Source organism: Canis lupus, chromosome 33 (genome assembly GCF_048164855.1).
Source record: "Canis lupus baileyi chromosome 33, mCanLup2.hap1, whole genome shotgun sequence".
In the NCBI taxonomy this organism is placed as follows: domain Eukaryota; kingdom Metazoa; phylum Chordata; class Mammalia; order Carnivora; family Canidae; genus Canis; species Canis lupus.
The window spans coordinates 27131462-27149061 of NC_132870.1; the positions used below are offsets into that span (position 1 = coordinate 27131462).

At 34.6% G+C, this 17600-nt stretch overlaps 1 protein-coding gene across 5 annotated transcripts in view; it reads right to left on the reverse strand.

The window, feature by feature from the left end:
• TBCK (TBC1 domain containing kinase) overlaps positions 1–17600 on the reverse strand; it is a 222120-nt gene that overhangs the window by 199709 nt on the left and 4811 nt on the right. For 4 of the 5 annotated variants that reach the window (XR_012023194.1, XM_072810106.1, XM_072810107.1 and 1 more), the window contains exons 2-3: positions 15190–15410; positions 4201–4273 (exon numbers count right to left, since the gene is read on the reverse strand). Coding sequence is in view for 3 of the 5 variants with exons in the window: in XM_072810106.1 (XP_072666207.1) it covers positions 4201–4273; positions 15190–15382 (266 nt within the window). In the remaining 2 variants the exon portion in view is untranslated. Of the gene's footprint in view, positions 1–4200; positions 4274–15189; positions 15411–17600 lie in introns of those variants that run through there. The other variant, XM_072810109.1, reaches the window with a different exon arrangement.

A 17600-nucleotide genomic window follows, 5' to 3' on the forward strand; every position in this document is an offset into this window, starting at 1 on the left:
GTAGACTGTACTCTAGAATATGTCCAAAATTCTTTGTGGAGTATCTAATTCAGTGAGTAGACAATCTTTTAATAGGGGCAAATAAAACTTACTCATCCGAGTAAGTCTGATCATGTTTTCCATCAAGCTAGGGAACAGCTGCAGACATAGCCTGCTTCCCATCAAAGTCTCCATGTATAACCATGTATAACCTCTGCTATGCTGATGGTTCTCTGGTAAATTTTCAAAACCATAACCCTAAAAACATATGACAAACATTTTATTAAAGAAACATGCCTGCACTACTCACCCTGCCTTCACTTGCAAATTTAAGGACAATGCAGAAACTTTACTCCAAGTGCCAAAACACTGCTGAATATCTGTCTATGAACTACACTTGCTGACACTGTTACAGATTAAGCAAAAGTACATGCTCTGAATAACACTAACACAAAAGGGAAATACTTTCCAAATAGCACCTAGTGTTAAAAGGCAAACCATTTCCTCATGCTTGCTTTAATAGAAGTGATGAAGGTATGTCTCTCTTTTTTAACATTCTCGGAAAATATTTCAGAAAGAAGTTGAGACTTAAGTTTCCCCACTTTTCAGTATCTTGAATATGGCTTTAGGGTAGCAATTAAATAGATTCACAGGCACCAAATATGAGATGACTTCAAACAAACCTTCCAAATGCTGTACTTTGTTTCTTGAAACCTACTGGTTATAGGAGTTTAATTGAATTCTATGCTTCTATGTTTCCAACAAATAATTTTGATCATTTAACTGAAACTGGAGAGAAATATTGGCAAGATCAAACTCTGGCACAAGTAATATATAAAAGCCACTGAAGAGAGAGCAGCATTCTCCAAAGATTAACTCTTCATATTCAAGCTTGAATAAACTATAATGAAAATGGTGAGTTTTCTCTTTCAAACCAGATCAGCAAACTATCTGTACAAATAATAGTATTTTATAAGAGACTGACTTGATAAATACCTCCAGGTCATAGCACAAAATCATTATTTTCTATTTGGATAACATGAACTCTTAAAAAGAGTTTTAGAGCCATTAAAATGATAGGGAAAAAAAGGATACTTGATTTTGTAGTAGGATCTTAAACCTCAAGATAGTCTGAATATATTTGTAATATGAATTACTACTATGATGTTTTAGTCCAAAATTGCTTAGTTCAATGATATTCAATGTGTTATGAAAAAAAAGTGAGTAAATTGGCATTAGGTGCTTCACTCAAAGTTTCTAGTTTTCATTTTCCTACTCCCCATGTCACTAATTTTACAAGAGTTAAATTTTTCTTCAAAATATAAATCTGTAAGATACATACCTTGGATGATGTTTAAGTTTAGACAATGAACTGCAAATAACTACCAGACAACTGGCAGCTTACAGTTTTACAACAGTTAGAGACAGATGGACAAGTGAAAACCATGGTCTCAAATTGCAAGCCCATCTAAGCAGATTTCCTGTTTATTTTGTATCAGCCTCTCTTACAGGTGCAGGGTGCTTACTTCTGGCAGTATGGGAAATTTATATGATTTGTAAGCCATCAGAACATCTCACTTTCCGTAAACAGGTTATAGAATTAATTAAAATTGCAGCACAGCAACTCTGCACATGAAATCTGTTCTGTTACTAGTGACAAATGTAATCCAAATATGTGGAAAGTCAAATGGTTTTCAACAAAGCTAGTTTAGATGGATGGATCAGATAACAACTTGGATCTGAACCTGACAGAATCATGTCTACTCAAAGGCAGTAAATGCTGAATGTTATATTCTAAAATGAATGAAGAAAATACTGAATTTTAGTCTGTTATGAGAATGATTAGAAAATAGTACTTACAAAATGTTTAAATATATCTTACTTGAAGAAGTTACAAAGATCCATAAAAACTACTGTATGTTCTATGGAAAAGACTATTAGAAATATAAATGGCACGAAAGACAATATGAAACCTGCATTTAATCCAATCCTACTCCTATTTATCTATCTACCCAACGAATATGCTTCCATCTGTAACATTTTGTCCTCATGAAGACACATAGAAAGGCATTAAAGAAAGGTGGCTTCTTTATACCTTCATATTATTCAAACTACTATCAGGGTCATCGGATTTATCTCTAAAACAAAATAGAGGATGATGAACACAGAAAAGTAAAACTTTCCACAAGCTTCTGGATTTAATCTTATTGGCAAAGCAGTATCAATTGTATTCTTATATAGTAAAGTAAAAAAAGTAAAAGGAAAAGTAAAAAAAAAAAAAAGTAAAAGTAAAGAATGAGGTAAAATTATGAACATGGAAATTTGTCTTCTGAGTCTCCAGCTTTTTCTCTTCTGTCTCAGTTTTTTTAGTAAGCAAAGGAAGGACAAGTATGGGCAGAGAGGGAAATTTCAAGATCAGAAGGAACATTCTATGGTTACTATCACCCTGATGACCAGAGAACTACTCTAGTTGTAGCTTATAGGATCCTCTAGAATGGCTGGGAGCCATGTCTATGAAGACCATATTCTACCTTTAGTACTTCTGGATATTCCCTTAATTCTCTACCTTCTCTTCATAGTACAAACATCTTCCTTTCTTCTGTCTCAACTAGCCTAAACCAATACCAAATAATTTTAAGAACTTTATTTTTCAATTAGTGTTCATTGTTGGCTAGTATTTCACTCCCATTTTTGTTTGTTGTTTTTAAAGTACTTGTATGATCTCTAAGACTTCTGTGATAGCCTGCCTGTAAGGTGATCCCCAATAAATGCTGACTTCTGAGATTCACATTCTTATGTAGTCCTCTGCCACAGTCACAAAATGCACTGAAGCTTCCACTTTGTTTTCTTTTCTCTCTTAGATTGCTCACTCTGAGACAAGCCAATCCCATGTTGTAAGGATACACAAGAGACCAGTGGAAAGACCCGCAGATGGGGAAGAATTAAAGATTAATGTCAAAAACTGGCACCAAATGAGTGTGCTATCTTATTAGATCACCCAGCCTGTCAAGCTTTCAGATGACTACAGAACCATTTGAGTACAACCTCATGAGATCCTGAGTTAAAACCACCTAGCTAATTCATTCCTGAATTCATTCATTCTTGACCCAGAGAAATTGCATGAAATGATAAATGTTTTTAAACCACTAAGTGGTGAAGTAATGGTTAAGCAGTACAACTAATTCATACTATTTCTTCTTATTGAAAGAAAGAAATACAAATAGGTATGCCATTGGATCGAGCACCTTCATTAACAATATTGTTGCTATATGAGGGATTTAGAACTCAAGCCAAATAAATAAGGAAAAAGGTTTTTTTTTTTTATTGAGGCATAATTCACATAGGTGAAATGCACTGCACACATCTGATGTGTATATTTCAGTGAATTTTGAGAAGTTTAAAAAAATTTTTTTTGAGAAGTTTTGCAAGAACATGTACCAGACAAGTAATACCTTGATCATGATGTAAAAAATTTCCATTGCTCCAGATAGTTTCCTCAAGACTATTTTGAATCAGTTCTTTTATTATCACTTCCCCTAACCAGAGTTGAGTACTGTTTTTATATTTATCACCATAAATTTTGATCATTCTAGAACTTAACATAAACTTTCGTTATTCATTAAAGGGATATTTTTCATGATTTTTAGTTAGTTTCACAAAATGTGTAAAGAAATCATTTAGTAGTATATTCGTATCATATATACCACATACTCTTCTTGCCAAGAATGCCTGAGACAGAAAGTAAAGTTCCTGAGTGAATGAAATAATTGAATTTAAACTATATCATTAGATTCCACCCAAGCTATGATTATTATTTCTCTCTACTCTTCAACATGGCCTTTCCTTAACACAGTTCATTGTGTTCCTAAGAATACCAGCATAGTAGTTATTAGATACCACTCCCAGAAAAATACTCTTAATCTCAGCTAGAGAAATGCTTAGTACTAAAAACATTTCAAATTTTCATATATATCATCTCTTTAGGAATTCTTTTTATCAAGTACTTTGGAGAACTCCTACCTCACAAAAACTGAATGCTGGACAATGTCAATTTTGGATATCTTTGGGGCCTGTGCATTAAATTTCCCAAAATAAAAATTTGCACCTGGATTTTATCATTAAACAAGTAACAGAAGAAACGAAAACTCTACCGTTTCTTGTTACATCTTTTTGTTTGCCAATTTCTGCTTTTCATTTAATTGTCCTGATATTACACAGTACCTCACGGGTTTCCTTTCTCGAAGCAAGTCTTCTAGACTCCGTTCACAGTGTTCAGCTACCACCACCAGTCTTTCTGAGTAAAACAAAGCAAATCCACTTTATATCTGATTAACAAAACATTTAATAACAAAATAATATAGTTCATTAAAAATACAGTATTAGTAGTACTGTAAGAGTTTTTCAAACTCTATGTTAACTACATAATTGTCAAATCTATATAACACAATAAATGTGTAATAAAACAACACATTAAATAAGAATTTCATGTCATCTTGTGTTTTTGTCTAGAGTTTCTCCCATGTGCATCAGGAAAAACAGATGGAAAGTTTTACCTTCGGAAGAAAGGAGTAACCCTTCTGACACAGATTAGGAAAAGGAAAAGCTTGGATGAAGATATAAAGAAATTTTGAAGCGAAGAGGAAATTGGGAGCTAGGGACAAATTGTTTTGGCAGTCTGGTTCAAACACAAGGTTTTGCAACTGAGTTCAGAAACCTGAGAAAAGTAGAAATGTTCTGAATCATGACTATGAAGAAAGAACAGAAAATTGATTTGGGATTATTTGTAACATCATGGGACCTGCTGAGATTAAGTAATAATATAAAATTTTGGTGGGCATCACCAATATCATGATGTAACTTTTATTTTCCAACAGATTAAAGAATAAGATAGGATAGTTCTGAAGATCAAACCATACATTTCTTTTTTCTCATCAGTTATCCTTAATGACTAACACATTGTCTTTTTTTTGTTTTGTTTTTTAATGAATGCATGTATGAGGAGTGAGAGAAAGTACAACTGGGCCTCCAAGTGGTTGGGAATCTGACAAGGTTATTTCAGGAGAGATCAAGGGTCTAAAAGAAATTGGAGTTCTGTGAATATCTATGCAAAATGGGTTTTAAGTTAGATAAGGAAGAAGGTTTACACAAAATATAGATGGCAGACTAGGATGAAACAAAGAAGTAAGAATGCAAAATGGTTGGGAATATGATCACTGCGAAGAGTTTTGATGAAAATGAAAAGTAGGAAAGGTAGAAAAGGCCAGAGAGCAGAAGATGGAAAAGGAGAATTCCAGAGCAGGGATCCAGCAAAAGGGATAGCTATCAGTAACTACTAAATCAAGGTATAGTCTTGCATGTGGGAGCAGAGATGAAGGACAATGGTACACAGGTGATCATGTAAGGTATGAGGGCAGTATATTGCATGGGTCAAATTTTGGAAGCTTGAAGCTGTGAAGTGGTAGCATTATACAGAATGATCTGAAACAGAAAAATTAAAAATGCTTTAAATGAAACTGAAAGACTCCAAGTGATCTAAACAGGAACTTAAAGGAAATTAAATTTAGAAGAACACTTAATTGGGGGGGGTGGGGGAAGAGAGTAAAAAAGAAAATCAGTTCAATAAAGAAAAAAAGCACACAAATTGGAACTTGAAGCAATTGAGTACAACTATAAAGTTCTCAGAGGAAAAAGCAAATACAATCAGAAAACCAAATGGGAAACTGCTGCATTCCTTCACTTTTATCTTACAACATTTAGTCAGTTTTCCTAACTGGCTGCTTCTCCTCCGTCTCCTCTGTACAATGGCACTTCTTCTACCCAAACAGAATGCTTCTAGTTCCTCCACCTTTGATTCTGTTCTTTGTACTGTGTTTTCTCATTTATTCCCAAGGCTGAAAATCTGCAAATTTTATTCCAAGTCCAGAACTCTCTTCTGCATTCCAGTCTTTTATAGATAATTTTTTGCCTTGATATAAAAGTCGCCTCAAACTAGATAACTCAAACTGAACTTACACTTTGCTCTCCAAGCCTGTTCTTGAGTGCTATTTCAGACCATCCTGCCAGCTGCTCTGGCTAGAAACTTAGGAGTAATCTACCTTTCTCAAAAAAAAAAAAAAAAAGTCCCACTATTCCTATCTCCCAAATGCTTCCAGAATCTGTAGTTTGCTCCACTCACCACAAAGTGGGTCCAAGTCAGTATCATCTAAATATTAGATGAGAGTACAATGTGCCCTAATTGATCTCACATTAATTCTTATTACCCTCCATTATATTTTCACACTAAAGTCTACGTGATAAAATAATAATAGTAAATCTGAGTACCATAACTCCCTCTCTAGCTTCATCTTTTGTTACTTTGGTTTATCAACTTCCGTTCCCCCCGCTGCATCTTGCTGAAGGTACCAGCACATGTGTTCCCATTGCCTGAAATGATCTTCCCCATTCGCCTCATGATAGGAGCTCATGATAGGAGCCAACTCCTATCATGAAACACAGTGGTTAAGAGTGGACTCTTCTGTTTAAGCTCAAATACCAGGTTTGACCTCATTAGCTATGTGACCTTGAAGAAGTCAGCTATCTTTCTATGCCACAGCTTCCTCTTTAAAATGAGGGAAACAATAGCGTCTATCTCACAGAGTTGTTAGATTGAAGTAAGTTAATACATAATAAGGATCAACAACAGTACCTGGTGGGGCGCCTGGGTGGCTCTGTGGTTGAGTGCCTGCCTTTTGGCTCAGGCTGTGATCCACGGGTCCCAGGATTGAGTCCCACATCAGGCTCCTTGCCCGGAACCCGCTTCTCCCTCTGCCTATGTCTCTGCCTCTCTCTGTGTCCCTCATGAATAAATAAATAATATCTTTTTTAAAAAAATAGCGTCTGGCACGTAACACTCACAATCTAAGTATTTCCAATCATTATTATTCATTCTTAGTTAAATATGACTTCCTTAAGGAACTGCTTTACTGGTGCCCCCCAAATCAATTTGCTCCTCCTGTAATATAATATATTCTACACTGTATTTTTCTTCAGCGGCACTTATTTCAACTCCAAGGATTTGTATACTTTTTTATTTAATGTCTTTTTTCTCCACTACATAATATGTTTCATGATGGCAGGAACATGCTGGTCTTATTCCAAATGTATCACCAGTATCTAGAACTGGCACCTCAAACATACAAGTATCTAATCTAAAAATACTTGTTAAATAAACTTGAGCAAAAGCACAATGTAGTTATTAGAAATGAGTAAGAGTCTTATATGATCTAAGTCATTATCTAAATAGAGATCTGTTGGGACACCTGGGTTGCTCAGTGGTTGAGCATCTGCCTTTGGCTCAGGGCATGATCCTGGAGTCCTGGGATCAAGTTCCACATCAGGCTTCCTTCATGGAGCCTGCTTCTCTCTCTGCCTGTGTCTCTGCCTTTCTCTCTGTGTCTCTGATGAATAAATAAATAAAATCTTAAAAATAAATAAATAAATAAATAAATAAATAAATAAATAAATAGAGATCTATCCTGTGTAGAAAATTATACGCCTGCATTGTAAACTAGGCATAATAATACCTCAATAGTGTTAATTATAAAAAACATCACAATTTGTTAAAATGTGCAAGTTCCATTAGTTTATAAATCTAAGTTGGATAATCATAAGTCTCCATATCCATGAGAGACTTCCAAAGTGTTTGGCACTAGCCTAATTTGTCAGGCTTAAAATAATTTAGAAAAAAAAATTGTCAGGCTTCTTCTGGAAACTCCTTCAAAACATCATCAACCAGAGATTGCCAAAGCTTCAGGATTCTATGGAACTTTGAACCATTATTTTAATACAGCAGAGACCTAATCCTTGGCAGAATATCAAAGTTTCTCCCAGAGGTAATGGAATGTATACCAAAACAATGTTTCTAATATGAACCATTTTTTCAAGAAATCATTAGAGAGTCTTCATCCTGAAACTCTGGACCACTGTTTGAAAATAACTTCTGTTTGTTATAAAAACAATATAGTTTCACAGAATAAAATATGACAAAAATATCTGGGAATCATAATGTGCCAAATATAAGTCAGCAATGTAGTGGCATTATTTATAAAAAACAAATGTGACACTAAGATGAACTTTAAAGAGTAGAAGATGCAAGAACTGTGAAATAATCTTTCTTCTTACAAATATTTGATGAACGCAAGTATCACTGTGGTGCAAATACAGCCTGCACTGTATCTCTTAAGTCACTGCTAAGAAACTGAAGAGAGTACAATATTAAGCAAGAAAGACAATAAAGGAGTTGAATCAGGAGAGGGACTAAAAGAAAGATTTAAATTAATTTTTTTTAATTTAAGAGAAAGATTAATGGTGAGTATGTTAAATGAAGGTTATTAGAATACAGTTACTGCATCATTCTTTTATTATTCACAATAAAAACAGACTGGTTCAGCAGGTTTAAAATATTTTAAAAATATTTATTTATTTATTTATTTTTATTTATTTATTTATTTATATTTATTTATTTATGATAGTCACACAGAGAGAGAGAGAGAGAGAGAGAGGCAGAGACACAGGCAGAGGGAGAAGCAAGCTCCATGCACCGGGAGCCCGACGTGGGATTCGATCCCGGGTCTCCAGGATTGCGCCCTGGGCCAAAGGTAGGTGCCAAACCGCTGCACCACCCAGGGATCCCTAAAAAAATATTTATATAGTAAAACTGACAAATATAAATTGTGCTTAGATTTTAATTAAATTAAAATTTATTAAATTAAAGTAACAATATTGTTACTAGGTCATCGTGATGGTTAGTTTTACGAGTCAATATGACTAGGCTGGAGTTTTCAGTTATTCAAACACTAATCTAGGTGCTACTGTAAAAGTATATTGTTATAAATGATCAGGATCTATAATTACTTCAAGTAAGGAAGATTATCCTAGACAATCTGGGTGATTCTGATTCAATCAGTTGTAAAGGCCTCAAGAGCAGAATTGAGGCTTCTCTGAAGAAGAAATTCTGCTCATGGACTGTAGCTTATCCAAGAGTGATAGCCTGCCTTGTCCTTCTTGATGGCCTGCCTCGCCCCATCAGCCACAGAAGCCAATTCTTAGTAACTAATATCTTAATATGAATATCCTACTGGTTCTTCTTCTATGATGGAACTCTGAATTGATAGACACACTTAGGTTGAAAATTGCAGCTAGAGATATAAAATAAATTATCTTATAGGTCCTTAACAATTCTACTATTCTCCACCTGAATTTCACATCTATTAATTAAAATAACTTTGTTTTTTATTTCACTACCAATCGCCAAAAGATTTCTGGGTAAATAATATCAAATAAAATGGGATGCATTACCACTTATAATCCTCATTCTGTTTCTAAACACTGCTGAGATTTCAAGGTCGAAAGAAAAAAGAATAAATTTGTTAACTTACATATTTTCATGCTTTAGTGTTTTTTTTTCTTTTAAAGATATTTTGTTCAACTTTTCTTTTAATAAATCAGGTTCTGAATTCTAATAAAATGTCCCCTATTCTTGAGTTTCAATACTTCATTCTGAGTTAGGAAGAAACTAACATTATCTTGAATCAGTTTTGAATAATCTACAGAAAAAGTGAAAGCTAATCTAACATGAGAAAACATAATGTTACTAAAACAGACCACATGTCATACATAACCCCAAGTGAAAATGGAAAGGTGAGGGAATTGACAATGCAAGATATGAGATAACTATGCAGCAAGAACAAAATAAAAGGGGGAAAGAGAACCAAAATCAAAATTCTTTGGTGAGACAATTAAGTGGAGTCCAAACCAAAATCATGTGGTGTTACATCATTGAGAAATATGCATTGTTCAAGGATATTGCTGAATAGAGCATTTTCAACTAAATGTAACTGAAATCACAGGAATGCTTTGGAACAAACAGACCTTTATATAAACTTATCAGTGATTTACTCCTTATGCATACAAGTTTTCAGGACAATGAACACTGCCAATATAAACAAGATAATCAAATTCCCTAACCTTTTGATAATCACTGATATTTTCATTCTAAGCAGCCAAACTTAAAATATACAACTACTATACATATCCATGACCTATGTTACCCTAGAAAAGAGGGCTGCTGAGATCTAGGAGCAGGGCAAGCAGGGGAAGGAATGTAACCAGCAATATGGTGGATAGGCCTAAGGGGACAACCCAGATTGTTGAGCTAGCTTCAACACTAATAGAGTCTAATAGTTTCTACAGAGATCAGTTTCTGACACTGATAACTAGAAAGAATGTTCCTGTGAAAGTTAGTAATATTGTTCCCCAAAGGGATTATGTCATAAGGTTCTCCCAAGTTCACTGTTTACAGGGGCTCATTTAGGTAGAGGGTGGAAAACAAGGAACTCAAGAAATATCTAGGACGACTGACTCAATTATCCCAAGAAGAGGAAGTCTAGGAAGAACTGGATAGAAGCCAAGACTCCAGTCACATGATCTGAAGGTCTGAATAGTCTTCCAGACTTAGTAGAAAGAAATAAAAGGCACTTTAGGATACAAGAATGAAGAAATCCTAAGAACTAACTGGCAAGAGTTTGGGGAGATAGGCATACTTCAAAACTGCAGATGGAAAACAGCAACACTAATTATGGTCAACTACAAATGATAACAAGGATCTACGATATTGCCAAGCTTTGCTCTGAGTGGTTTTGAAACTGAGTCAATGTAATAATTGTAAATTATTTAGAATTTGTAATTAGATTGGTAGTGGTGGGAAGAGATGTCTGAGGCATTCAGGGATTGACAATATCTACCAATTGTTTGGTGATATAAAAAGCCCCAAATTTTTCCTATAATTTAAAAATATTTAGTTAATGTCATTGAAGCCATTCATCAAATAAAAGTTTTAGCCAAGAAAAAACATTTTTTTAAAAAACAACAAACTTGCCAAAAGTTCCCTTCTAGACTTTTGGCAAATGGCTAGAGCTATCTCTAGTCTCCTGTAGGTACAGTTACCACTCATCTTCATAGCTATACATAGGCAAATTAGAAAAAGTACCTCTCCTCTCCAAATGAATTAGAGAAAAAGATTTCAGCTTCTCCTCATTGCATTAGTCAGAAGGTTTTGTGCAAAGCTCTATACAGTGTCTCTGAATGTGGGTCTCTGGATTGGTAAACATGTGATATGGCATACCTGTAGATACAGGTCAAATCAACTTTGGAGGGTTTATTGGCTACATTAGAACTTCTCCAGATTGTTTTTAAATAAAGAAAAAAATTCTCCCCTTTCTTTACATTATGAATCCTTCTTGAGAATCTGATTAAAACTATGGACTCATTTTCCAAAAAATGCTTGTGCATACACGTACAGACATAAACAAAATTGCATCTAATTTCGAGGTTCATAGATCTCCTGCTGACCATTCAAAGGACCCTGTGGCTCTTGGGTGTATTTTAAACTGTCAAATTTAGTGTACCTAGACGTTCACCCACAGAAAAATTGGGACAAGAAGCTACAGAGATTTCCACTAAGAGATCAATACAAAAAAGAATAAAGCAAATTTAGCAGATGTGTTGAAAACTGTCCATAACAGCAAATGCAGGATATCTCAGATCCCATCCCCATACCACAGAAATTTATATACTAATGTCTCCATATAATACCTGAACATACAATATATTGTATGAACATTATAAAGCTCACAGCTGATCATTTTTCCAGATTTAAAAATCAATTTAACATTATTTTAACTATTATTTTTTTTTAAAGATTTTATTTATTTATTCATAGAGAGAGAGAGAGAGAGAGAGAGAGAGGCAGAGACACAGGCAGAAGGAGATGCAGGCATCATACGGAGAGCCTGATGTGGGACTTGATCCAGGGTCTCCAGGATCACACCCTGGGCTGCAGGCGGCACTAAACCGCTGTGCCACCGGGGCTGCCCAACATGTTGACTATTATGAATGTAATTTGAAGCAGATTTCCTTCTTTGCCTTGACCTATGAGAATTCTACAAAAAAATGTATGGTCCATGTGAAGAAACTATGTACTAATATGGTAACTTAATATCCAATTCTTTGTTTCTTTTCTACCCATGCTGATTATATATATTTTTCACATACATACTGTATACATAAAATATAATGTGTATGTATACATAATACTGTATATATATCAACTTTTTTAGAAAAAAGTTTATAAAAAGTTAAGAAATGTAAATTCCTTTAAAAAGAATAAGAATGATTAATTAAAAATGATATTAAGATTTTCTTAGGAATATGTCAACAATAAAGGGCCAGCATATCTCTTAAAAATCTGCTATTCAATTTAGGCCACTGGTACCATTAAATGAAAGTAAATAAAACTTCACAGACAGAAAAGCTATCCCTCTGTGTTCTAAAGTCCCCTATCCCACTAAAACTCTCTATATGGGAGTTTGATGAATATTTATATTCTTCAATGTAGAACTCAACATTCTTTCCTTTGTATTCCCATGGCACAGCACATTGTACATCATCTGCTATAACAACTATTACTATATGATAAACATGTTTTTATTTTTCCCTCTACTACTTCTAGAGCTGGGCAACTGGGATCCTATCTTCCTCATCTTCATATATCTGGCATCTAGCACAAGGAGGGCCATAGTATTAGGCGAGAAACTGTTAAAGCATTTTAACACCAGTGGACTGATGTTACTTAGGTGTAGGACAAAACACAATATAAGAAATGTCAGAGTAGACAAGAAAGACCGGTTCCTAAACAAATCTTCAACTCATCAATATCTTTATAACTTAAATCTTTACTTCAATTCTAGTTTTTCATCAGCTCTGCCCTCCAAGTTTATTCCCTGTGGAGAGAGAACCTTATGGCCTTAATATGGCCCACCCTACATTCTCTCTAGAAAGGTTAGGCTTTTGTTGAATAGATCAAAGGCAAACTTGCATAGTAAAAGAGTTTCCTATAGAATAATGTATACTTTAATATGTCTGTGTGTGCATGAAAGCATATGTGTACATACATATAAATATGAAAAATCACAAATGTTTATTATCTGCAAAACAATTAATTCTTTTTATCACCTTCTTTCTCATGTCTCTTAGCAGGCCTCCTGACATACCTAAGTATTCAAGACACTAGGTATGTGATAGAGCTCTAAAGTATTTAAGGCATCAAATAGCTCTGATTGCTTGAAGTGTCAATATTTGCATTAACATACACTTATCTTAGCCTTAAAAATCTTCAGAAATATAATAAAATGTATTAGCATTCCACCTCTTACTAGTTGTGTGACCTTAGATTAGTTACCTAATTGCTCTGTATCTCAGTTTCCTTATATGTAAAGAGAATAATAGTCCCTTTCTCATGGTAATGTTATGAGGATTAAGTTCATTAAAACATGTAAAGCACTTAGAAAACAGCCTAAAACACAATAAATACTCCATAAATATTAACTTAATAATATTTGTTATACAACATTTTCTACTCAAAGTCTGTAACATGTAAATGTTTTCAGAGCAAATATTTTTTGAAAACCAGACTACTTGAAAGTATGATTTAGCCTATTTATCAGCAAAACAAAGGAAACGTTGTTTGCATTTTTTGTAATATTAAGTTCAAACACACAAAAATGCCATTTTTATAGGAAAAATATGTCTACATCAGCAAGTAGTTAACTTTCTCAAAGTATTTTGTTGGAAAATTAAATACATTTCACTAAGATGCACTTAAAATAATTTTCAGCAATGGAAGCTTAGCATGCAATTAAGTTTCCAAAAACAATTTTAAAATAATTAAAATATTGCCATCATAAACACCTTTAGGAGTCATGTAGATTGTATATTTGTGTCTTCCCGGACACCCCATTAATATGTTGAGACCTAATCCCCAGTGCAACAGTGTTTGGGAGTGGAACCTTTGGGAGATAATTAGGTCCTGAGGGCTCCGCCCTCATGAATGGGATCAGTGCTTTTATAAGAGACTGAGAGAACTCCCTGGTCCCATCCACCATGAAAAGATGGCTGTCAATGAGGACGTGGGACTCACTAGACACGGACTCTTGTGGTGCCTTGATCTTGGACTTCCCACCCTCTAGAACTGGGAGAAATAAATGTTTGCTGTTTATTTGGTTTATGATATTTTGTTATAGCAGTCCAAATGGATATGGAATATGGAAGAGCCTGACTACACTACTAAAAAGGTAGTAAACATCTTCCTGGTGAAACACTGACTTTTTAACCAATAGGATTCAACTTTTCTACTTTGATTTCCTAAATGTAATTTTGTATGAAAAGACTAATGCACCTCAAAAAAAAAAAAAAATTAGTGACTCCTTTTTCATTTGAAGACAGCCCAGGTTAAAAAAAAAAAAAAAAATGAAGACAGCCCAGGTTATTACTTTCAATAATAAAATACAGTTAAATAGATATTTCCAAAGTTTCTGACAATTAGAACTGTCATTTCCTTTTTATAGAAGGAAAGAAATACACTTAGGGAGAGGTGATTTCCCTGAAAGAGAAAATTAAAAATCCTGATTCTCAGATCTGAAAAACATGAATCCCTCAAATGTAGTCATTCAATACTTTTTTCACCCAACAAACATTTACTGAATGCCTCCTGTGTGCTCAGTCCAGTACTGACTCTGAGGCCAGAGGTAAAAGTCATTAGTTCTTTTTTTTTCGTAAGATTTTATTTATTTTTTTTATTTTAGAGAGGGAGAGAGAGAGAACACACATGAGGCCTGGGGACGGGGAGAGGGAGAGAGAGAATCTCAACTAGACTCACTACTGACCGTGAAACCAAATGTGGGGCTCAGTCCCAGAACCCTAAGATCATGACCAGAAGCTGAATCAAGAGTCGGATGCTTATCTGACAGCCACCCAGGTACCCCATTTTGTCCTTTTCTTCAAGAACTAAGAATTCTCAGAAGAGACAAATTAAATAGAAATGAATAATAAAATATGATAAAAGTTATAAAAGAATCTAGGAAAGGGACTAAACTCAGATTGTAGGGAATGGAGCACAGTATAATCCAAGAAAAAAAAAAAAAAAAACAGCAGACTATAAACCCAGGCACATGTGAGGGGCCAAGACAATCAGGAAAGCTCAAAAGACTCAGTTTGGCTGGACTGAAGGTGAAGGCATACATGCACACACATACTGATTACTGCGTGTATTCAGTGCATATCTGTAACGTAATCAAGGTAACAGAATAAATACAAAAACAAAAAAGAAAAACTTACCATGCTTTCCTCTAGAAATATCCACATACTGGCAAAGTCTGGGATGGGTGATGGTCTTAAGGATTTGAAATCGCCCTAAAATTTTGATGGAATTTGGTGTAAGAGGAAGTCCATTACTTCCACAAACGTCATGTGGCAGAGCCGAGGCAAAGAAGGTAAAGGCACCCATTTCAGCATCCTTTAGGGGAAACATTTCAGAGTCCTACGTCTTCCAAGATGATCTAGAAAAGGAGAGAATTTTATGACACTTCAACCAAAAATTAAGTCAGTGTTTTCTAACCTTAAATATGATTAATATATAACTTGGAGAAAAATGCCAATCAGAACACTTCACCATAAAAAATATCAAAGTTAAAAAGTTACAAGATAATATCAAAGAGGAAAAATCACCTAATTATAAATTTATATTATAACTCTAAACCATCATCAAAGATTTTCAATGGCATAAAAAGGAAAAATAGAACATTTCTTCAATGACACCTGACAGTTTTAAGAGTTCAGAGGAAGTCTGTTACTGCATATTCATATCAATAAGGATCTTCTGTTTACCTAAAGCTTGAGTAGAGAAAAGACCATAAAGAACTTTTCCTTCTCATAGAGTGAGTAAAGTCAGGAAAGTGTCAATAACTTTTCCTTCTCACAGAGTGAGTAAAGTCAAGAAAGAGGAAATATAGATACCAACCATTAACTTTAAATTATCAGCGCCACTATTTTAATAGTAGTAAAAATTAAACTAGGTAACAGAGGCCTCTACAATGTTACTTATCAATATTTGCTTTTGTGCTAGATATTTTATATGTGACCTGTTTAATTTATTTACACATTTTATTTATTTGAGAGAGAGAGAGAGAGAGCAAGCATAAATGGGTTGGGGGAGGGGAGAAAAGCAGAGGGAGAGGGAGAAGCAGGTTCCCGGTGAGCAGAGAACCTAACACAGGGCTCAATCCCAGGATCCTGGAGATCATCACTTGAGTTGAAGACAGACACTTAACTGACTGAGCCACCCAGGCACCCCTACAAGGGACCTGTCTCAATTCTCTCAACAACCTTCAGAGATGTTATTGCCTCCAGCTTATAGATGTTTCATGTATATTTATCCGGAATGGTCCTATTGACATGGCCTGCAAAGCAAATAATACCCAAAGTAACCTGGAGATTAAGGAGCTTGTTCCAAATCAGTATGAATTGCATTAAGGCAATCACAACAACAAAAAAAGGACAAAAAAAAATCTTTCTCTCACCCAAGTGTCTCACTAAAAAGACATTCCATTGGTCAAGTACTGCATGCTTCCATTCTGAGCTTTCAAAATAAAAAATGCTGGAATTCTAAGTTGAAGTAATGGACCACTTTTCATGTCTGGAGAAATCTCATTAAAAACATTAAAATGATACATTTTAAAATAAAGAAGAGAACTGAAAAGGGCCATGAGCTAATGAAAGACTTCAAAAAAACTCCAATATAGCATTTTTCATTCAGGGGAGTATTGTCAAAAGAAACAAAAAGCAAAAAAAAAAAAAAAAGAAGAAACTACAACCTGTATTATAGTCAAGAGGTCTGTTGGGCCTCTTTGAATTCAGAGGCTTCAGATCAGAGAAGCAGAAATAGTGGGGAACATAAGTCAGAAGAGGATTTGAAATTAGAAAGATAATTTAAAGGGCTGAAGAATAAAAGACTTAACTCTGTCACTGGCCCTCCCAATCCTGGGTAGCTATTTATCCTCAAAGGAAAAAAAGGTAATATATAATGGGCGAAAAATAAATTAAAAAAAAAATGTTGCCCTGAAGGCAACTGAAATAACATATGGAAAAGAAAACAACAAAAACCAAAACTGGGGACGCCTGGGTGGCTCACCGGTTGAGTGTCTGCCTTCGGCTCAGGACATGATCCTGGGATCCAGGATCGAGTCCCACATCGGGCTCCTGCATGGAACCTGCCTCTCTGTGTGTCTCTCATGAATAAATAAATAAAATCTTTAAAACAAAAACCCAAAACTGGCTGAAACACATTTAGAAAGATTTGAGATGACATTACATCAGGAAGAATGGCAAAACATATTTCACAAAAGAGTAACAAAGGAATTGCTGATACAGATGAACAGCCTCATTAATATTCAAGAAACTACAAAGGAATTTATACTTGCCAGATAGTAAAATTAAGTAAAAATTAAGATATTTGATAATATATGTTAGGGGGATATGAAGAAATAGAATGTAAATTAATATAGTCACTTTGGAAAACAGTTTGACACTGTTTTGCTATTCCCTCTGCAGAAACTCCTACACACATATAGAAAGGGACACATATGAGAAAGGTCAGCATTGTATTGTTTCTATTATTCACAAGCTGGAAATTTAAATGTCCAAAGACATGTGAATGGTTACATACATTGTGGTACATTCATCTGATAGAA